General features: G+C 38.3%; 2 protein-coding genes across 2 annotated transcripts in view; one reads left to right on the forward strand and one right to left on the reverse strand.

The window, feature by feature from the left end:
- TIMP4 (TIMP metallopeptidase inhibitor 4) overlaps positions 1 to 16534 on the forward strand; it is a 36079-nt gene extending 19545 nt beyond the window's left edge. Inside the window, exon 4 of the mRNA XM_077857793.1 lies at positions 14679 to 16534. Within this exon, the coding sequence (XP_077713919.1) occupies positions 14679 to 14698 (20 nt within the window). The 3' untranslated portion in view covers positions 14699 to 16534. The remainder of the gene's footprint in view (positions 1 to 14678) is intronic.
- SYN2 (synapsin II) overlaps positions 1 to 24058 on the reverse strand; it is a 203153-nt gene that overhangs the window by 50261 nt on the left and 128834 nt on the right. The gene's annotated exons all lie outside the window — the stretch shown is intronic.

Raw genomic sequence — 24058 nt, forward strand, 5'->3', positions numbered from 1 at the left:
AAACAAACAACAACAAAAACACAAAGGTCATATGGTGAAATTAATCAATATACCTTTAAAAGTACATAAAAGAATACGATAAAAAATAAGTATCTCAATTCCCATTTCTTTTTCATCACACATAATCCCAATTATCAGTTGCAAGCATATCCTTCCAGTGTGGGGAAAATGTCTGCACCTATATCCTTCTAACATACATATAGCGTCATGCTACATAAACTCTTCCTTTTTGAACCTTGATTTTTATTGCACTCAGAAATACATCTTAGTGAAATGCTTTCAGCACATACTGATGGATTTCTTTCTTTTTAATAATTGCATGAAATTCCATTAGAGGGTCATACAGTAATTTCAGCAATATATATTGGTGAGTGTTTAGATTTTCAGTTTTTGTGTTGTTTTTACCATTATAAATGATGCTATAATGGATAACATTTAAGAATATATCCATAGGAGTGTCTCCTGGGCAGCACAATCAGTTAAGCCTCTGACTCTTGGTTTCAGCACGGGTCATAATCTTAGGGTCCTAAGATCAAGCCGTGCATTGGGCTTCATGCTGATGGAGTGTGCTTTCTCTCTCCCTCTCTCTCTGCCCCTCCCCCTCTTCTTTAAAACAAATAAATAAATCTTAAAAATATATGTATCCAGGGGCGCTGGGTGGCTCAATCAGTTAAGTATCTGCCTAAGCATCTGCCTTCGGTTCAGGTTGAAGATGTGAGATGTGAGAGATGTGAGAGATGATGTGAGAGATCCCCAGGACTCTGGGATTGAGACCCACATCAGGCTTCCTGCTCAGCGAGAAGTCTGCTTCTCCCTTTCCCTCTGCTGCTCCCACTGCTTGTGCACTCTGTCTCAAATAAATAAATAAAATCTTAAAATATATATATTTTTTTGGGGGGGGAGGGGGGACGCCTGGGTGGCTCAGGGTTTAGGCATCTGTCTTTGGCTCAGGGCATGATCCTGGAATGCCTGGATCCCGGAATGCCACATCGGGCTCCCTGCATGGAGGCTGCTTCTCCCTCTGCCTATGTCTCTGCCTCTCTCTCTCTCTCTCTGTCTCTCATGAAAAAGAAATAAAATCTTTATATATATATATCCCTAGAAAAAAAAAGAATGTGTTCACAGGATAAATATTTTTTCCAGCTGTACTGAGATATAATTGAAAAAATTGTTTGTATTTAAAGTGTACATTGTGGGGATCCCTGGGTGGCTCAGCGGTGTAGTGCCTGCCTTTGGCCTGGGGCATGATCCTGGATTCCCAGGATCGAATCCCACATGGAGCTCCCTGCATGGAGCCTGCTTCTCCCTCTGCCTGTGTCTCTGCCTCTCTCTCTCTCTCTCTGTCTCTCATGAATAAATAAATAAATAAAATCTTTAAAAAAAATAAAGTGTACATTGTGATGACTTAATTTACCTATACTTTGTGAAATGGGATTACCACACTCAGGTTAATTAGCACATCTGTCACCTCACATAGTTACCATTTGTGTGTGTGTGGTGAGAATGCTTAAGATCTACTCTCTTAGAGAATTTCAAGTATACAATACAGTGTTATTAACTATAGTTACCATATTGTACATTAGAAGGATAAACAATTTATTGCAGAATTGTTGGTGCAAGGAACACAGTTACAGCTTTTATTGACATTGCAACACTGCCCCCTACCCCATGCCACCCCCAAGAAAAATATACCATTCTTCTCAGTATTTGAAAGTTTGGGAAAGTTACTTCACCTCCTTTAGTTCCCTTCTCCTTCTCCCAACCCCCACAGTTCCTTACATAAACTGGGCTCAGAGTAGGACTTTCTGACTGGCAGTGTTGTAAAATCAGCCTAAATTCACCTTCTTTGCTCCATCTTAAAAAGAACCTTAGATGTACATCCTTGAAGCACAGACTAAAAATATCTATGGTGCCTGTGTTGTCAATTTCCCTCTATTGTAACATTTTCTTAACAAGCCTAGCAGCTGAGGATCTATGTGGGTTTAATGGCTTGCAGCTTCCTTGATGGGCCAGTCAAGGAACCATATCACCTTACTGCTAAAATGAGTAGAGGCTTCTAGATTTAACTCTTCTTATTCAAGGCAATGAATATGCTCACCAATTCCTATCCAACTAGGGCTTGTGAGGCTAAGGATTTCAGGCACTTCTCTGCTAAGGCTCCCTCAAAACTTGGCCCAACTTAGGCAAGCTTAACTTAAATTTTCCCTGTTTTATGCATAGGATAATGGAGAAAGGTCTAGAAATAGGAGCTAGTGGGGTTGGGTTCAGGCATAGTTCTACCACTTTTCAGCTGTGTGACTTTGGGCAAGTATTGCCTCTCTGAGCCTCAGTTTCTTCATGTATAAAATAGGGTTAATAATAATTGTAATACTGAAGCAAACATTCACTATGCACTAGCCAATATTCCAAGTATTTTATGTATTTTACCTCATTTATTAATACCATACTCACATGTTGTTGTGAAGACTTAATAAAGTCACATGAGAATAACTGACATGAAATTGTTTTGGAAACTCTGAAATGCTATGCAAATATGAAGTACTATTAGCAAAATGCAACAAACATTTATGTACCAGGTATTATTATTGTTTTACTATTACTACAGCCAACACGGCCTCTTCCTCTTCTGAACTTTCATCCCATTTATTGTCTGCTCACGATATTTGGCTCATAGTATTATCATCTGATACCAACTTTCAAACTCAGTTGTCCAATAACCTGGGACATCCCTCTCCCACTCTCAGCTCAGACAACTGGATTATGTAATAATGCTCAGAGTAAGGACCATCCATCCATATGTGAGCCCTGGATTTTCCAGAACATTTATGATTTTAAATAATGATTATGTCCTATTGACAGCTTATATGATTTGAGCTAAGACCTATACAAACATAATGATCATATCTATAAATTTCCAACTCCTTCACTGAACTATGTACTTACCTAGATCACAATCAAGGCTTGCTTATTGACTCAAGATGTTAGGAGTGATTTTTTTTTTTTATTGGAGTTCAATTTGCCAACATATAGCATACCCAGTGCTCATCCCGCCAAGTGCCCCCCTCAGTGCCCATCAGCCAGTCACCCCAACCCCCCGCCCACCTCCCTTTCCACTACCCCTTGTTCATTTCCCAGAGTTAGGTGTCTCTCATGTTTTGTCACCCTCATTGATATTTTCACTCATTTTTCTCTCCTTTCTCCTTTATTCCCTTTCACTAATTTTTATATTCCCCAAATGAATGAGACCATATGTTTGTCTTTTCTGATTGACTTATTTCGCTCACCATAATACCCTCCAGTTTCATCCACGTCAAAGCAAATGGTGGGTATTTGTCATTTCTAATGGCTGAGTAATATTCCATTGTATACATATACCACATCTTCTTTATCCATTCATCTTTCGATGGACACCAAGGCAGGAGTGATAGTTTTGGCTGGACAAATGTAGAAAACCAGAAGGGGCCACCTTCAGGACTCAGTGAATTGAGCCTGTCTCTAAAGGCCCAGCCTCTTCCTCTCTTCTCATATGTGAACACCTGAGGGTGTCATGTTCTTTCTTCCCTGTCCTTCCCTACACAAAAATCTTTTCTTAATCTCCATCCACACTGGAACTAAAGGGCCTAAAAACAGTCTATAGTGTAAATCCTCCCTAGGTGCCTGAGGTTTGTATAAGGATCAAAAACCTCAAGCTAGAATATGAAAGCACTAACAAGCATTCTTAGAGCTCTGGCACTAGTCTAGCACCTAGGAAATGCCTGGCACTGGTCTGGATACTTATCTTTTTTTTTTTTTTTTTTTAAGAGGATATTATTATTTTTTTTTATTTTTTTTAAATTTAGTTATGATAGTCACAGAGAGAGAGAGAGAGAGAGAGAGAGGCAGAGACATAGGCAGAGGGAGAAGCAGGCTCCATGCACCGGGAGCCCGATGTGGGATTCGATCCTGGGTCTCCAGGATCGCGCCCTGGGCCAAAGGCAGGCGCCAAACCGCTGCGCCACCCAGGGATCCCTGGATACTTATCTTTAATACAGTGCTTAGCTTCTGGCACTCACCGTCTAACTGGCTTGTTCTTCCAGTCAAGCATCTCTAGGCATCAAGAAGTTAGAAAGCACACTAGAAATACTAGAGGATTCCTATTTCCCACCCTATGGTAAAATTGGGCCGGCTGGTCTTGAAGTTTGTGAGGTCCTGTCGCCACCCACTGGCAAGATGTGTACTGCAGACATGCTGTGGTCCCAGCTCACGCATTCACTTAGCTTGCTGAATAGCCACCAATCCCACTGACCCAGGTGCTTATTTGCCGCTTTGACTAACTATGCGTGAAAATTCACTGTTTCTTTTAGAAAGTCTGTGTCCCTCAAGCTAGATATTTAGCTTTTTGCAATCTTTAGAAAGAAAGGCTGTGATTTGTCAGTAAGTTCAGCAACAATTTACTGAGTATCCAGTGGGAGGTGCTGCAACTGTAATAAATGCATTAGCAGTTCCCAAGTAGTGAAAGCACCATCTAGAACAGGAGAATGATATCCATTACCAAAATGGGTCATTGCTAAGGTCCCTTTCAACTCTTAAGCTTTATAACTAGTATTCACATGCCCAACTTTCAATCTTTCTTTAAAAATTATTTAAAGCACACAACTAAAACAACAGAAGTTTCATTCAGCACAGAAACATGTACGATGAAAAATAAGTTCCCTCTACTTTCAAGAAGCTCACAGGTTTGTGGAGAACAGAAATATAGACAGGAAGTATATACGTAAATACAGGGTATAAGCTGTAACAGGAGTACCAACAAGGCACTTTTGGAACTCAAAGGAGTTTTCTTTGCCTGCAGAAGTCTGGGAAGGCTCCAGAGAGGGAGCTAAGTCTTAAAGAGTTGAGTAGGAATTTGCCACATGAGAAGGAGGAACAGACTTGAATTGAATGGCTGAGTGTAAAGGCAGAGGGGCTACTTGAACACAGAGCACAGCAGCAGACCTCCTGACTTCAGGGAAGGACACTGTTGGCAGAGCAGTGGGAGCTGCAGGTCCCAAGAAATGGAACCATTGAACTGGCAAAGGGTTCAGATGTCAGGCTGAATAGTTAGGACTTAATGGCTAGCTTCCAAAATTTTTTTTAAATGTTTTTATTATGAAAAAACTACCCTCAATAGTTATCAACATTTTGCCAATCTTTTCCATCTATCGCCGTCACTGTTGTTGAGACTATTGTCTGAGCATTTTATTTTTATTTTTTAAATATATTTTTTATTTTTAAGATTTTATTTATTTGAGAGAGAGAGAGAGAGAGAGAGAGAGGCAGAGACACAGGCAAAGGGAGAAGCAGGCTCCATGCAGGGAGTGTGACGTGGGACTTGAGCCCAGGTCTCCAGGATCATGCCCTGGGCTGAAGGCGGCGCTAAACCTCTGAGCCACCCAGGCTGCCCCAAGTGTCTGAGCATTTTAAAACAAATCCCAAATATCATGTCATTCCTTCTATAAAATTTTAAGTACTACCTCTAACTAGGTGGTGATTTGTTTTTTTAACGTAACAAAATATATAGAAAATTTGCCACTTTAACCATTTTTAAGTCTAAAATTCAGTGCCAGGGGATCCCTGGGTGGCGCAGCGGTTTGGCGCCTATCTTTGGCCCAGGGCGCGATCCTGGAGACCTGGGATCAAATCCCACATCGGGCTCCTGGTGCATGGAGCCTGCTTCTCCCTCTGCCTATGTCTCTGCCTCTCTCTCTCTCTCTGTGACTATCATAAATAAATAAAAATTTTTAAAAATTTTTTAAAAAAATAAAATAAAATTCAGTGCCATTAAATACATTCACAGTGCTGTGCAATCATCATCACTATTTCCAAAATTTTTTCATCCTCCCAAATAGAAACTCTGTAGCCATTATGCAAGAACTGCCCATACCTACCTACCCCTGCCCCCAGTCCGTGGTAACTTCTAATCTACTTTCATCTACAAATTGGCCTATCTTAGGGTAATGACTTTTTAATAGTTAATTTGTTATTTAATAATTGGCAAATACTTTTAACAACTTTACTGAGTCTATATTCAAATTTTCTCAATTGTCTCCAAAAATGCTGTCAAAAATATTAAGCCAGGAGGTGACTTAATCAGTTGTGTCTAAAATCTGAGAGACTACCTTATCTGGAATGTGGGAAAGACTGGAGGGACCACACCAGGCCTTGGGATCATTTGGGAAGCTGATGCAGTAACTAGATATCAGAACGTGGTTTCACCAGTACAGAACAAACTGCGTAACACTCATCTGGCAACTCAATCATTTGATTGATTAGGCCTAGGAACTTTGAAGCTGGCTGGAAAATGACAGTTATTTAAAAAGATGTTTAAAAAAATATTAACTAAGAGGATATAATGAAGTCATAGAAAGTGGTATAGGGCTCCTACTAAAGATGTTCTGGAGATATAAATGAGACCTAAGATAGTCAGGTAGGGCCTTAACATTGGTAAAGGAATTCTTCACTCAAATTCGGACTTGTTTTCTAATTCACGAACCATATAACTTTCTTTCCATATGTGGAGAGATATGTCTGTTATGGATAATTGGTTTAGGAATAAGAAGCAAACAACAGGAATAAGTGAATACTTTTCTGGATAAAAAGTTATGTGGCTACTCCTTGATATGAATTCAGTGATTTTTTTTTAAAGATTTTATTTATTTATTCACAAGAGACAGAGAAAGAGGCAGAAACATAGGCAGAGGGAGAAGCAGGCTCCTTGCAGGGAGCCTGATGCAGGACTCCATCCCAGGACCCCAGGATCATGCCTTGAGCCAAAGGCAGATGTTCAACCACTGAGCCACCCAGGTGCCCTGAATTCAGTGATTAAGCTGTTCAATCAAATGCTCTGCAACTAAGGTCCTTCTTAGATAGAAAGCAAGCTGCATGGTGTCTTAGTTAACATTCATATAAATGATCTGGAAGGGAGTACAAGGGGAAACTGCCAAGTATGCAGATGGCATTGAGCTCTTCCAGGGATTAAAATGCCAAGCTGATTAGGGATAAACTGAAAGAAGATGTGGACGTGGGCAGAAAAGTGGCAGAGGAGTTTTAATGTGACTAAGTGTAAGAAAACACATTCGGGGAAAATGATTTTATCACAGGATCATGAGTGTTCGACTACAATCCGGTGAAGGAAACCGAAATGACAGGGGAAAAAAAAGACATCGGTTCTGTACGATGTCGCAGGCAAACCACTGAAAGAGCGAGAGTGAAAGGTTAAAAGATGTTGGGTATCATCAGAAAGTTTACTGGAGGGACACCTGGGTGGCTCAGTGGTTGAGTGTCTGCCTTTGGCTCAGGGTGTGATCTTGGGGTCCTGGGATGGAGTCCTGCATCAGGCTCCCCGCTGCAGGAACCCTGCTTATCACTCTGCCTATGTCTCCACCTCTCTGTGTCTCTCATGAATAAATAAATAAATGATCTGAAAAAAGAGAGAAAGAAAGAAAGTTTACTGGAAACCCAACAGTAAGGCTTTCTTACACTCTGACCTCATCTTTTTGTTTGTTTGTTTGTTTTTTGTTTTTTTAAGATTTTTTTTTAATTTATTTATTCACGAGAGACACAGAGAGAGTGAGGTAGAGACACAGACAGAGGAAGAAGCAGGCTCCATGCAGGGAGCTCGCCCAATATGGGACTCGATCCCGGGACTCCAAGATCATGCCCTGGGCCAAAGGGAGGTGTTCACCCACTGAGCCACCCAGGCGTCCCCACTCTGACCTCATCTTGTACAAGTCATAGTACTTTCATATTTCTGACCCAGTATATTAGGTCCACTTATCTAAAAACAAATGACATAATGAAAGCAAAAATGGCCTAGGGAAAAATGAAACAAAATGTAAAGGCCCTGATTTTAGGAAAGACTGAAATAATTTCTTTGGTCTGTAAAGGTAAGGATCTAAAGGGGACAGACGGTTATGAGGGAGGGAAAGACAACACTGAATGACTTCACTGTCGTTCATCCCAGATAATCTATTTATTTCATGTTATTTCATGCCTTATAGGGAAGCTGTCTCAATGTTATTGGCTTTATAGGAAAATGAGGCTCAGAAACTAAGTGACTTGATTAAAGGTAGCAGGGCTAGTAAAATTAAATTTCAGTCCTTCTGATGATCAGATTTAGAAATTATTTACTTCCTCAGGTGGGGACTGTGCTCTATTCCTTTTTGCATTTGCAATACTGTCCTAGTATTTGACACATACTGGATGCTCAGGAAGTGTTTATGGAGTTATTAAATTGAATATAGCTAGACATTTGGAGGTTAATATCAGAGAGTTTAGCAATGCTCGTTGTGAAAGAATCCTGGGCTTGTAGGTCTCTGAGGATACCTACATAGTGAATTTCTCTGGAGTTATATATGTAAGTTCCTCAAGTTATCTGTGGGAAGACTGCAGCAGCCTTAGGTGGTGGATGAGACCCCTTAAGGAAAACAGCAATCTCAAAGCTCTGAAAACGACTAATTTCTGTGTAAGCACCCTGGTTGTGACTTGATTTGGGAACACCAAATCACTTTTTCTGAGCAGATTTTCTGAAGATCTCTATTTTGGGGAATAATTAAATGATGCAGTATAACAAGATAACAACATTATCAAATGCAGAAGAAAAAAGAGAATCCTGTAACTCAGAACACATGATGGGAAGATTAGATGCATTTGTCTGTAATTATAGTGGAGCTACAGAACAGAATGCTTTAGAGTCATGGGACAGATTCTCTTTCCATGACTGGCTTATAAAATTAAATCAGGCTGATTCGATTTTGGAGCAAAATGGGTCAGTATGAAGTTTACTTTAGATAAACATTAAGCAAATATAATTTTTTAAAAGATATTGATTTATTTCATGCTAGATGAACATGATTCCTAGCATTGACAAATCTCTAGGTTTAACTCCAGCATAGGGTCACAAATCATAATCACAATTACTACTACCATCAAAGCTGCATATTTCCATCCCTTTTTAGCAAACTGGATACAAAGGAATGTTCTCTATAATCTGGCCCCACCCTTCTATTTCAAATTCATCTATTTCCATCCTTCAAGACAGCTCCAGACTTTTTGCATGAATTATAAAAAGATACTCCTGGGCGGCCCGGTGGCTCAGCGGTTTAGCGCCGCCTTCAGCCCAGGGTGTGATCCTGGAGACCCTGGATCGAGTCCCATGTCGGGCTCCCTGCATGGAGCCTGCTTCTACCTCTGCCGGTGTCTCTGCCTCTCTCTGTGTCTCTCATGAATAAATAAATAAAATATTTTTTAAAAAAGATACTCCTTCTTCCAGGTGGATACACTCCTGTACTAGGGTACTTAACTTGACAAAAAGAAAGTGGAGCTGAGTTTCATCCCCCACTAGTTTCCTTATTCAAATACCCCTGTATAGTGAAAAACCTGCACAAGCATATGTAGGAGCCCTGTCCTACCACCATCCAAACACTGAATGGTACTATTACATCAATCTATCATTAAGACACTGTTTCTCAACTACCTCTCATCAAACTATTGCCTCTGTGCTTCGGTCCACTTAGAAATCACCTCTTTTGGGGCGCCTAGGTAGCTCAGTTGGCTGAGTGTCTGACTCTTGGTTTCCTGTTAGGTCATGGTCTCAGGGTCATAAGATTGAGCTGTGTTGGGCTCTGTACTCAGTGCAGAGTCTGCTTGGGATTCTCTCCCTCTCCCACTGTTCCTCCCCTCGCTTGCCACTCTGTCTCTCTCAGATATATTTATCTGAGAGATAAATAAGATTTTATTTATTATAAAATCTTTTTTTTAAAAAAAAAGGAAAAAAATTACCTCTTTCTTACAAGATCCATGATATGGAAACAACCTAAATGTCCACTGGTGGACAAATGGACAAAGGAAATGTGATGTATACATATAATGGAATATTATTCAGCCATTAAAAAGGCAATCCTACCATTTGCAACATGGATGAACCTGGAGGACATTATGCTGAGTAAAATAAGCCAGACACAGATAAATACTGCATGATCTCACTTACATGCATAATATAAAATAGTCAAACTCAGAAGCAGAGAGTAGAAGGGTGCTGCCAGGGGCTTAGGAGGGAGAAATGAGATGTTGGTTAAAGATTCCAAAGTTTCAGTTAGGCAAGATGAATGAGTTTTAGAGATATAATGTATATCATGTAACAATACTGTATTGTATACTTGAAATCTGCTAAGAGTTTTTTTTTTTTTTTTTTTAAGATTTTATTTATCTGAGATCCCTGGGTGGCGCAATGGTTTGGCACCTGCCTTTGGCCCAGGGCGCGATCCTGGAGACCCAGGATCGAATCCCATGTCGGGCTCCCTGCATGGAGCCTGCTTCTCCCTCTGCCTGTGTCTCTGCCTCTCTCTCTCTCTCTGTGACTATCATTTAAAAAAAAAAAAAAAAAGGATTTTATTTATCTGAGGGGTGCCTGGGTGGCTCAGTTGGTTAAGCATTTGCCTTGGCTTGGGTCATGATCTCAGGGTCCTGGGATCGAAGCTCACATTGGGCTCCCTGCTCAGCAGGGAACCTACTTCTCTCTTTTCCTCTGCCTTCCACTCCCTCTGCTTGTGATCTCTCTTTCTCTCTCTGTCAAATAAATAAATAAATCTAAAAAAAAAAGATTTTATTTATTTGAGAGACAGAAAGTGAGAGAGCCAAAGGCAGATGTTCACAAGATGAGCACAAGCAGGGAGGAGGGGCAGAAGTAGATGGAGAAGCAGACTCCCCACTGAGCAGAGAGCCCCATGCAGGACTCAATCCCAGGATCCTGGAATCATGACCTGAGCAGAAGGCAGACACTTAGCGAACTGAGCCAACCAACCACCCTGAAATCTACTGAGAGTTCTTAACACACACACATACACACACACACACACGGTAATCTCGAAGGATTTTTATGCATCTATTGAGATCATATTTTTTCTTATTACATTTGCTGCTGTGGTGAATTACATTGATAGATATTCAAATGTTATATGAACTTTGTGTTCCTCAGATGAACTCCATTGAGTTATCATACATGATCCTCTTTATATATTATGGAATCCAATTTGCTAAAATGCTATTAAGTATTGTTGCATCTATATTTACTGGGGACTTTTGTTTGTGGCTTTGGTTTGGTATCAAAGTAATAATGCTGGCTTCACAGAATTATTTGGGGAGAAAGAGTGTTTGTGGAACTTGTATTATTTCTTTTTTTTTCCAACCTTTGGATCCGAGAAAGTAATTGTTTCTCAGCCTTTTGGCTAAGATCAAGTGGATCCAGAAGTAAGTCTTACTTTATTATATAATGTCTTTTTGATACCTAATTGATTCCATGAATCAATATGTTACAGAGAATAATTGCATCTAAATTTGTAAGTAAATTTAGTAAGTAAATCTAAATTTGTAAATTTTCCCTTTGCTCTTAGCCAAATTATTGCTAAAATTATTCTGGCCTCAATAAAATTGGATAGACAGTTTCCTATTTTCTTTTCTGGTATAAATATTATGAATTATCTTTGCATGTATCCTAAAACTTATTAAAGATCACTTGAAAATTATTGTTTAAAAAAAGAAATCACCTCTCCTCATTCTTCAAAGGTCAAAACAAGTTCTGCCTCCTTTATGAAATTTGTCTTCCTCTCCTACGGTAGTTTCTTTTTCCTCTGAAAGCTTAGTCTGAAACTTATTTACTTGTCACTTTAGAGAGACACAGCTTAGTATAATCCACTGATTTTTCATCTATGTATGCCTTTTCCTACTGTATCAAAGCCTTCTGAAGGTGCATAATATCTTATATTTCCTCCCTACTTCCCAACTACTCACTCTCACACACACCTCTGCCTTAACCAAAGCATACTTGGGATAGTTAATTTTATGTGTCAACTTGACAGGGCCACAGATGTCCAGATATTTGGCTAAACATTATTCTGGGTGTGTCTGTGAAGGCGTTTCTGGATGACATTAACATTTGAGTCAGAACTGAGTAAAGCAGATTGCCCTCCCCAGTGTAAGTGTACCTAATCTGATCCATTGAAGGCCTGAATAGGAAAAAAAGGATGGTGTAAGAAAGAATTCACTCTCTCCGCCTGTCTTTGACTAGGGCATCAGTCTTCTGCCTTTGGACTCAGACTGAGTCCATCAGCTAGCTTTACATCATCAGCGTTCTAGTGCTTAGGCCTTCAGACTGGGACTGAAATGATACCATCACCTCTCAAGGGTATCCAGTTTGCTGACAGATCTTGGGACTTCTCAGTCTCTATAACTATGTGAGTGAACTCTTTATAATAAATCTTTCTCTCTTTTTTTAAAAAGATTTATTTATTTATTCATGAGAGACACAGATTGAGAGAGAGAGGTAGAGATATAGGCAGAGAGAGAAGCAGGCTCCATGCAGGGAGCCCAATGCGGGACTGGATCCCGGATCCTGGGATCACGACCTGAGCTGAAAGCAGGTGCCCAACCGCTGAGCCACCCAGGCATCCCAAATCTTTCTCTCTTTATCTACCTATTTACTTATCTCTTTCTATACTCTCTAACGATCTACAGATAGAAGTATAGATATAAGGCAGAAATATATATTACCTATTATCTATGCATTTATTACCTATTTATGTTATCTATATGTAGATATAGATATATAGATACAGATATCTATCTCCTCAGGCTGCTAAAGCAAAATTCCATAGACTAGGGGCTTAAACAATAGACATTTATTTCTCACTGTTCTAGAGGCTGGGAAGAGGTTCTTACTGAATAAGCTGCCACCTTGATCTAGACTTCAGATGGGCTGCATTTCAATGAGTTGCCCAATGGTAGGGCTCAGTGGAAAGAGCGTGGATTTTAAGAGCCAGATTAACCTGCGCTTAAGTCTCAGATCCTCAATTTACTACTTGAACTTGGGCTCTTTATTTCTCTGTAACTTTATCTATAGGATAAAGATAATATGCATTTCTAAAATTTGTTAGATTTAAACGACCCTGTCTTTAATGTATTCCTCAAACATGATAAATTTACCATCTCTTTTGGGCTTTTGTACTTGTTGCAGGGTATATCTTTCCTCTAGACATTTGCAAATTCTGCTGCATCTTACCATCTTATATGTCTTACACAGCTTATACATCACCTGTATTATGTTTTTCCAGACTACCTGAGCTCAGGTAGTCCTATCCCCTCCCAGTCATTCTTTCTATAATCTTCAAAGACATTATCTTTACTTAAAAATTTCCTTGAGGGGCACCTAGGTGGCTCAGTCAGTTGAGTGTCCAACATTTGGTTTTGGCTCAGGTCAAGATCTCATGGGTTGTGGGATCAAGCTCCGTGACTTGAGCTCTGCTCAGCGGAGAGCTTGCTTGAGGATTCTCTCCCTCTGCCCCTCCCCCTACTGTCTTTCTAATAAATGAATAAATATTTTTAAAAAATTCCTTGACTGTTTGTTTATTATCCATCTCTCTGATCAAAATGTAAGTTATATGACAACAGTGACCTTGCTGTCATGGTAACTACTGTATCAATCCCACTCCCAGCTCTATTATAATACCTGGTGCATGTTATGTGCCAGATAATATTTGTTGAATGAATATAAATATGTAAAGTATCTAGCACAGCATGCATTCACACATTGTAAGTATTTTTCTTCCCCCTTTCTATGTAAAAATCATTGGGTTAAATAATGTGCTTGTGTGGGTCCTTTGAAATGGAGAGCATTTCAACAAAATGGATTCTTTATTTGAATGTTGATCAGGCATTTATAATTATAGACAGAAATATGGTCATTTACTCCATTTTTGATGAGACTATCCTCTGTCTTAATGATCTATTTTAGATACAAATCAACATACTAGCTATTAAAGTGTTTATATAACTTTACTCTTATATGAGACTTTAATGACATAATTCCTCAGCCTTCTGAGAGGGAAAATTTTGCTTAGAGGCCTTTTATTTACAAGGAAGCAGAGGCCCAGGGAGGGGAAATACTTTAACTCAAGGTCAAATACCTACTTAGAGGTAAAATTTGTTGCCTTTCCATTCCACCATGCTGCCCCTTTAGAGAAAGAAAGGCAACTCGCAAAATCAAGGAACATTGGAATTGAACAGAGATCCCTAAGTGACATTACAGGGTAGAAACTGAGGACTTGAAATCTATTCAGAGTGCTTTTGAAATCAAATATGATAAAGAATAAAAGCTATGCATTCAGAAGCATAAGTTTTATTTATTTTTAACACTTTACTGATACATTGATTCTGTTTGTGATACTGCATTACAGTTCATACAGCAAATTGCTGGAAGGCAGTTAGAAAAGAGCTCTCTTCATTCTGTTATTATTAGCACAGGAGATTTAACCTTCATTTCCTAGTCCAAGTGAAAACTGCCATGGCTAGTATTAGCAGCCTCCTCACCACCATGGCTCAGTAGAAACATCCTTATACCTTAAGGCAACAATACTTTGGATTTCCAAATCCAAACCCAGGTGGCACATTCCATTCTACAATTTTCCAACTGGCACAAATTCTGGAGGAGATATTACTCACTAGAATAGGTATTAACAATTGAATTTTGGCAGGATAGGAGAATAACTGGCACTGTCCTGGAAGAGATATGTCACATGTTCCCAGATGCACCCAAGTTTAGCAACATGGAACCATGCATATTCTGACTGAAGAAATGGATCTTAGATGGTATTCTCTCATTTTTATAGGCAAAGAAACTGAGGCTTAAAGAGGAAAAATGGCCCAAGGTCATGCGGTGAGAACCCCATGGAAGACAGCTATACTCACTACTGTATCACCAATGTATACAAGGACCTTATGGGAATGCTCATCTCTTCTTAATCCAGTGCTCCTCTTGTTACACCAAATTTTGTCCAGAAAGAAGCTCATGCCTTGGTATAAAAATGCAAAGATATATGGTGCTGTTCTGGCTCTCTTCTCCTCAATGAATTTGTCCATTCTTTCAGCCCCCTCTCATGATCCATTGAAATGCTCCTCACATTTAATAAGCTCAAAAGAGTAGTTTTAAAAATCAACCCAAACTGATTGAAAACTCAGTTCATTTTTACTTAGCATTGAATATATTTCTTTGAAAAGGAGTTTACTATGGAGTGCTATTATAATGAAATACGTTCTATAAACCTTTAAAAATATTATCAACAATTATCCAATAAAGATTTATTAGATTAAGTACCCACTATTTGTCCAACAACATGGAAAGCACTGGGTGGGGGTAGAGAAAGGAAAGACTATAGACCTCACCAAGCTCTGGCACAAAGAATAGAAATTACAGCAGTAGAGCAGATTATTTATTGCAGAGTCCAAGCACCAGAATTAAATTAACTACTGCAAAATTAATAATAGCTAATATGTATTAAGTACTTAGCACTAGTTACTATGCTGATTTTACACATCTTATTGAATCAATTCTCACATCAATCATATAAGGTAGATAATATTGTCTCCCAATCTAACAGATAACTAAGGCAAAGAAATAATGATTTGTTCCAGTCAGTCATACAACTGCTGAGTGGTAGATTCAGGGCTTATGACCATGATTCCAGAGCAGATCTTATTAATCACTCCACTTGACTTCTAAAATATGAAATTATCCAAAAAAATTTTTAAGAGTATTCACTTTTGAAAATCTAACAATTTACTAATAGTTTTCTAAGATACTCACTTTTTAAAAAACAGATTTTATTTATTTACGAGAGAGAAAGCATGAGCTGGGGAAAGGGGCAGAGGAAGAGGGAAAAACAGACTCCCCCATGAGCGGGAACTTGATGCAGAGCACAATATGAGGTTTAATTTGGGGCTCCATGTGGGGCTCAACCCCAGGACCCTGGGTTCATGACCTGAGCTGAAGATAGACACTTAACTGACTGAGCCACCCAGGTGCCCCTAAGATACTCACTTTTATGCATGCTTTTAAAACTTTTACTTTTGAATAAATACAATTTTGTAATAAAAACAACTGAGCATACAAATGTCTATTATTATTTTAAAATGGCTTCCTAGCAAGTATGACTTTTGTAATAAAAATATAGCTTTAAAAATAGATACTTATACAAAATAGTAAAGAGAGTATTGCCTAGGCGGCTCAGTCAGTTAAGTGTCTGTCTTGGGTTCAGTTCATGATCTCAGGGTCCTGGGATCAAGCCCTTTGTCGGGGAGCCTTTTGCTCAATGGGGAGTCTGCTTCTCCCTCTCCTCCCAGCTTATGGTCTCTCTCTCAAGTGAATAAATAAAATCTTAAAAACAACAACAACAAAATAAACCCCCCAAATAGTAAAGACAACCAACACCTTTAGATACAATTTGGTAACTTTCTCACTAATAATCAACCATTATAAATATTAATTCTCTTCTTTTTTTCCATAGCAGATTTTAAGAAAAAAATATTTTCTTCATTAGGCTTCTACATAATTCTCCAATTCTTAAAATTAAAGTTTTCAGTTTCCTTTTAGTTATGACATATATACTTTATTTCTTTCATCACACCTTACAGGATAAAACATCAACTTAAAATTCCTTGTACAATAAAAAATTAAAAAAAAAAAAAACAGGGATCCCTGGGTGGCGCAGCGGTTTAGCGCCTGCCTTTGGCCCAGGGCGCGATCCTGGAGACCCGGGATCGAATCCCACATCGGGCTCCCGGTGCATGGAGCCTGCTTCTCCCTCTGCCTATGTCTCTGCCTCTCTCTCTCTCTGTGACTATCATAAATAAATAAAAAATTAAAAAAAAATTCCTTGTACTTGGGGTGCCTGGGTGGCTCAGTCAGTTAAACATCTGCCTTCAGCTCAGGTCATGATCCCAGGGTCCTGAGATCGAGCTCCACATTAGGCTCCCTGCTCAGTGGGGCGTCTACTTCTCCCTCTTCATCTGCCTCTGCCCCAGCTTCTGCACTCATACACTCTCTCTCTTTCTCTCTCAAATAAGTAAGTATAAAATCTTTTTTAAAAATTCCTCGTGCTCATTGGGGATTTGTTGTTTGATGGATATAGATATTCAATTTTACAAGATAAGAGTTCTGGAGATTGGTTGATCAACAATGTGAATATATTTAACACTCCTGAACTATACACTTAAAAATGATTAAGATAGTAAATTTTATGTTATGTGTATTTTATAACAAAAAAATTCCTTGTGCTCTTTTAGAGTCAAGATATTTAACTTTCAAAGGTATTGATTTAGAACAAATAAAGTCCCAAACATTCAACATGATTTTCTTTTTGTGTTATAGTACAGAAAAGGGAGTGATAAATTCTGATTATAGTATGATGTGGGAGAAATTTCGTGTAGTTTAGAAATTTATATGAATTACATTTTCTTTGTATGTAAAATGTGGAAATTTAATAACATGGCTTCTAAAGGAATTTTCAGGTTCTAACAGCACAGGAGTTAAACAGTTAGTAGGATTTCAATGTGTGATGCAGAAAAGACATTTCAAGTAGAGAAACAGCTTAAAAGTATTACAGCATGAAAGTGTAATTCACAAAACCTGCTAAGTGATGGTTAGCAGGTTATGGTATAATACAGGATATGCATATGTCAGAGTAAAGGACCATTAGGATAGGCTTGAAAGGTAAAATGGAGCCAGTTCCTTGCTTCCTGGTTTGTCAGTGACCAGGGGAGAGGCCTCTAAAGACCTGTGAGTCCAATAATTTGGAATTTGGGGAATGATGAAACAGACACCTTAATAGTACTGCCTTGAAGGGAGATTTCTACTTGAATGTTGTTTATTTCCCAGATTCCAGATTCTGTACTTTGGAGACTTTCCTAAAATAAAGCTGACATCCTGAAGCCAAGAGTAGTTTTCCCCTTTGTGTCAACAATTCTGGTATGTGACTATGTTCACTTTAATGGCTTAAGACTTAATAGTCTGTCTATCATTCATGTGTAGGAAGCTTAAAACTAGGTCATCAAATCCCACTTCCCACATCAATGTACGAATCTACTCTACAATGTTCATAATAAGGGGTCCTGAGAAAAATTACTATTTTTCTGTTTTGTTGTTTTCATTTTCTGTCAGTTGATTTTTAAACTGAGCCATATCTTGGAGTTTGCTGTTTAGTTTTGGCTCTGCCCACATAAAACCAGTCTGTTCCTTTCTTGTAATGTCTGCCTCGTCGGGGACAGTGAACAGACCTCCTTGAGACTTCACCTCTCCAAGCTACATGGCCGCTATTCTCTCAAACAACCTCAACCTGAAGCCTCTTCTTTGAATATATTCCAGTTTATGTTATAAGGGCATGATGACTAGAACATGATGAAATCTTCTGGATTGGTCAGATCAAACCTGAATTAAGCAGCAAATATTGGAAGTTGGACAAATCTGAGATCGTACATTCAACATTATTTTCTCTTGGCAAATTACCACTTGGAGAAAACATGATTTTGGAAAAATGCAAGTCTGTTTATTTCTTTAAAGTTATACATTTTAATCAGGTGCAGTGGTATCTGTCTAAATTTCTGCCATCACTTTATATCATGCCTTACTATGAAAAAATGAACTTAATTAATTAGAATTAGTTATACACATAACTATACACTTTTCTAAAAGCTATGCACATTTCTCCAAATTTAAGTAATCTGCTAAATGAAGAGTTCAAGCACACAAAAATATTTAAAGAATGCTCTAACAAATACGTGTTTATCCCACTACCGAGCTTTGTCAAATCTTAACATTTTTCTACATTTTCCTCAGAATTTTTTTAAAAAAGAAATGTAAGATTCGCTATTAAAATTTCTTGCACATTCCTACTCAGTTTCATTCCCCTACTTCTCCTCCCCCGGGATAACTATTCTGAATTCGTGTTTATTATTTCCATATACAGATTTATATAGTTTTACTATATGTGTGTATTTTTTTAAAGACTTTATTTGACAGAGAGAAAGAGAGAGAGCACAAGAAGGGGAAGAGGGAGAAGCAGCTCCTCACTGAGCAGGGAGCCTGCTGCAGGGCTCTGTCCCAGGACCCTGGGGATCATGACTTGAGCCAAAGGCAGATGCTTAACTACCTGATCCACCCAGGGGCCCCTACATGTGTGTATTGATAAACGATATGTAGTACTCTTTTACTTGTTTGGGGGCTGTAAAAAAGTGGTATTATTCACTATCTACCTGCCTGTAAGCTGCCATTTCCCACTCAATGTTGTAATTTTTATGTGTATTTATGGTAATATATAAAACTCTGGTTCATTAATTTTCATTGTTTGAATATATCAAACTTATTTTAACTTTTCTCCCAATGATGGACACTTAGGTTACTCTGGATGTTTACTATTAGAAAGTATGCAGAGTTACTCTTTCTTGTATGGGGCTCCTGGTACAAGTCTTTTCACTTTAATAGTCTGGCAATTACACATCTTATTTCTAATCTTTGTGCAGTTACACTTAACTCTTCTTTTAACCTGTATACTTTACTTTTCAAGTATAAATTTAATCAGTAGCTCTACTATCCTCTCAAATTTTAGTGTGCTTTAAGACTGATCACTCCTCTTTTCTCTTTACTCCCCTACCATGTCACTTATTACTATTGCCCAATATTTCAATTTCACTTTGTTTTCATACTCCTTAAATTGGTCATTATTTTTGTTGTTATTCCATACAGTCGAGTTTTTCTGTTGTTTTGTTTTCTATTTACTCATATGTTTACCATCTCTGTCCTCACTATTACTTTTTTCATGTTACTGCTTCCTTTTAGATTCAATTTTCTGCTTCCTGGAGATTATCCATTTTTAGTACTCCTTTTAGAAATGGTCTCTGAGATGTAAACTTGATGTCTTTATCTGTCTAAAATTATCTCCATTTTACTCTTATTCTCAAATTAAGGCTTAACTAGCTGGAAAATTCTAGATTAAGTGAACTTTTTTCCTCCTCTCAGCTTTTGAGGAAATCATTTCCTTGTTTATTTTGTCACTGTTTTCAGTTTGTGATTTCTAGTGGGTTATCTCTTCTATCTTTGGATGCTCTTTAGATCTACTTTTGTCTTTGCAGTTATGCAGTTTCACTAAAATATGTCTAGAAGTAGCTTTGTTTATCCTTTGGAATTCAAAGACCTAATTGAGATTTTTCATTATTTTTGAAAAAATATCAAGCATTACTTCTGAATATTGCCTCTTTCCATTCTCTCTATTCTCTCCTTCTAGAACTATTATTAAACATATATTCTCATTCTATTCTCCTTGTCTCCTAACTTTGCTTTCATATTTTTTCTTCTCTTTGTTTCTGTGAGAGGCATCATGGATAATTCCTGACTGAACTTCCAATTCACCAATATTTTCTTTAGCAATATTGAATCTCCTGTTTAAATAGTACATTATGTTTTTAATTTTGATGATTATGTTTATGTTTTTTCTATTTCTGTTTGTCATATATGCCTTATGCCATGTTTTTTTTTAAAGGTTTATTTATTTATTTATTTATTTATTCATGAGAGATACAGAGAGAGAGAGAGAAAGAGACATAGAAAGATGGAGAAGAAAAAAAAAAAAAAAAGAAAGATGGAGAAGCCTGATGTGGGACTCGATCCCCCTACCCGGGATCACATCCTGAGCCTAAGGCAGACACTCAACCGCTGAGCCCCCAGGCGTCCCGCCTAATATTCGGTTTTAAATTATTTTTTGTTCTTACTAATTTTAAATATATTAACGGTATAGACCTTTTTCATCTTATAATGTTAGATCTTATATCATCTTGAGAAACTTCATGTTTTCTTCTGCTAGACACCCAGAATTGTTGTTTGGAAATATTTTTTTGTTAATTCATCAACTTGTAGGACCTCAGACTACACAGGTAGTATAGATCCAAACTCCAAACCCAATTTAAGAAAGACTATAGTTTTGAGTTGTCAGAGAGAGACTCCTTTTTTTTTTCTTTTATATCAGAGCATAGGCTGAGATAGACAACTTTATTGTGTCCATATGTTAAGGAGATTTTTTTTTCTAATCCATCATTTTACTGAAGGTCCAAGGCTCACTTGTAGGTCTCAGTGTTAATGTGTCTCATGAAGATTCACATCTCCTGTTCTTGTGTGGGTATTAAAATCTAAGTCCTAAGGTTACCAAGATAGATATCCCAAGAGGCCTGATATGACATCATCTTATAGACTTACTACTCAGTCTATCTCCTTTTTTAGCCTCCAGAGAGCCTCTTGCTTTCTTGCAAATTTAATTGTATATTTTAAAGAATGTTACTGTTTTTTATTTAGAGCTGTTAGGAGTTTAGTGGATGGAGAATTTTCAGATTAGTGAGCTCAAATTACTGCTGGAAACATAAGATTACTCTTTTTTCTGAGCTTCAGATAGAAGCTCAAAAGCATACATCAATTCAGCAAACATTGCTCACTTACTGTGACGATTAAATTTTGTGGCTAAAAAAAAAAAAATTTGTGGCTAGATTATGGTCCCCTATTATTTTGTTGAATGCTAGCATAGATGTTGCTGTGAAGGTAATTTGTAGATGTGATTAATATTCACAACCAGTTGATTTTAGGTAACAGAGATTATCCTTGATAATTGTTTGTGGGCCTCATCCAATCAGTATAAGTTCTTAAAAGCAAACACTGAGGTTTCTCAGAGAAGGAATTCTGCTCAAGATTAACATAGAAATCCTGCCTGAGTTGCCAGCCTGATGGCCTGCCTTACAGATTTCAGACTCAAGTCTACAGTATCAATTCTTGCCTGAGTTCCTTAAAATTCCTTAAGTTACATTTGATACAATTCCTTAAAATAAATCTAAATATCTATATATCTCCTATTGGTTCTGTTTCTCTGGAAAACCCTAGCTGATATACCTATAATGAATAAGGCCCTGTGAGAGACAAAAAGGTGAGTAAGACTCAAAGACTCAAACCCTGTCCCTGCTGTCACATAACTTGTCTAGTGGTAGACAAAAAGTGTTTTTAAAAATGTAGATACTATAATAGTATAAGCGTATTAAAACAGTATAAAAATTATTTATTCATTGATCCCACAGTGTTTATTAAGCATCTACTATTAGTGAGATGTTGCTAGATGCTAGAAATAGAAAATAAAAGACATAGATATCTCTTTGGAACACTGTCTAGTGTGAGAGTCAGATACAAAGAGATAAAATATACTGCTTAAGTACAAAGGTAGAGACAGGTATATTCTATTATGGAAGTAGCCTAACTCAGCCTGGAGGTGTCAAGGAAGCCATGCTGAAAAAAGTGATGCCTGTGCTCATCCTAAATAGGAGTTAGCCAAGCAAAAGTGAAGTAAAAACTTAGGGCAGGGAATTGTGGGCAAATGAAGAGTATAAGCAAAGCCACAGAAGTGAGAAACAACATGGTATGTACAAAGTTGCTGTACAAAGTCCCTGAGGCAGGGAATGATGGGAGATGTAGCTACAAAGTTATAAAACTACAACAGAGGGAGGTTGTATAAGGTTGGAAATTGCTTCTTAAAGAAGGTGGCATTTAAGCCTGATCTTACAAGATCAAGGTGAAGGTGAGGAGGAAGGGAAGAAAACACAGAACTCCGGGAGAAAATGTAGGATGCATGAAGGGGACACTAGAAAATAAGAATACAGAGGTAAATTATGGCTAGATCCAGAGAGCTTTGAATGATTGATGACTCCCAAAGCAGAAGTTTAGATGTATTCCCTCAGGTAGTGGCTAGAGGCCTGTGAAAAACAGACACTAGTGAGGAAATTGCGGTTATAAACACCTACCACCTCCAAGGGCTTGGAAGGCCCTGAAAGACACACCTGGCCGTGGCATTCAGCTGCCTCTGAAAGACACAGCCAGACTAGCCAAGGGACAGGAAACATCTGTGCCACCATGACCTGCCTGAATCCGCTCTCTCTCTATCCTTCTTGGCACTACAAAAACTGGGAACAGAACAAAGGCTAAGGCAAGCCCCAGCCTGGGTTCTAGAGAAAAACAATAACAAGAGGGGGCCAGCCTGACTTACTAGAGGAGAAGAAGAGGTGGACTCTGTCAGATCTCATCAAGGAGAGTAAAATAAAAGACTCATTGTTACTGTTTTCTCCCCTTGGGAAATGAAGCTCCAAACCGTAAATTGTGGTTCAAAGCACACTGACCTGGAAAGAAAACCTGGGTTCTAGTCCAGATCCTGTCACTAGCTTGCTGTGTGGATTTGGCAAGTTGTTTCACTTCTCTAGGTCTTTGTTTACTCTTTTGTACTGTGAAGGAGTTGAACCAGATTACTGGTTCTCAAACCATGTCCTGTGGAACCCCAAACTAACTCTTGAATCATTAGCTGTATTTCATTAAAGCAACTCCATTTTCACAAGTTATATATATAGAGTTGTGCCTAAAGCTTTGTTTTAAAAAAAAATCAGCCATTTAAAAAAGTGTAAAGACCCCTGGAAGTGAATCTCTTAGATCATTTCTAACTTCAGGGTTCTATGACTTTGTGGTTTTGCATTAAGTTGCTCTTAGGGAATTCCCACCTTCAGGTCAACTGGGGCTGAGATTGCATAAGAACCTCAGAGTGAAGGGAAAGTCTGGACAGAGTATGTCCAGAGTCCAGGCAGGTATGAAGGCAAGAAGGATATGAAAATGAACCTGGGAGAAACATCAGGAATCGAGTAGGCAGGTAAAGAGCAAAGCCTAATAGACTCCGAAGGCTTTCCCAACATAGGTGAAATCAGATAACCTTAAAAGGGACTAAAGAAAGGGCTTCTGGAAACTACTATGGAATATGGATTAACATTCTGGCTATTTATTTTCCTGCAAATAATTAAAACCACAAATAACAAGGGAGGTCTTTATGTGCCACAGTATAGCTCCTTAACAAAAACTATCATTACAGAGAAAAATCACTGTTGAAGAAGAAGGAGATAGGGGGATATCCAGGAAAAAACTGATTTACTTGTTCAATTACTAAAAATTTGTCAAATTTCTACTGGGGGCCAGAAACTGTGCTAGGTGGCTGGGATCAGAAAAATGAATAAAACATTATCTTTGTCCATAAGTTGAACAAAATTAAGTAGAAGAGACAGACACATAAGTAACATGAGATGGAAAACTCAGTTCAAAAGAGCTGAATATTCACAGAGAAAGAAAGGCATGGTATAAGGAACACTAACTGATTTC

This window comes from Canis aureus, chromosome 19, assembly GCF_053574225.1.
Source record: "Canis aureus isolate CA01 chromosome 19, VMU_Caureus_v.1.0, whole genome shotgun sequence".
Lineage (NCBI taxonomy): Eukaryota > Metazoa > Chordata > Mammalia > Carnivora > Canidae > Canis > Canis aureus.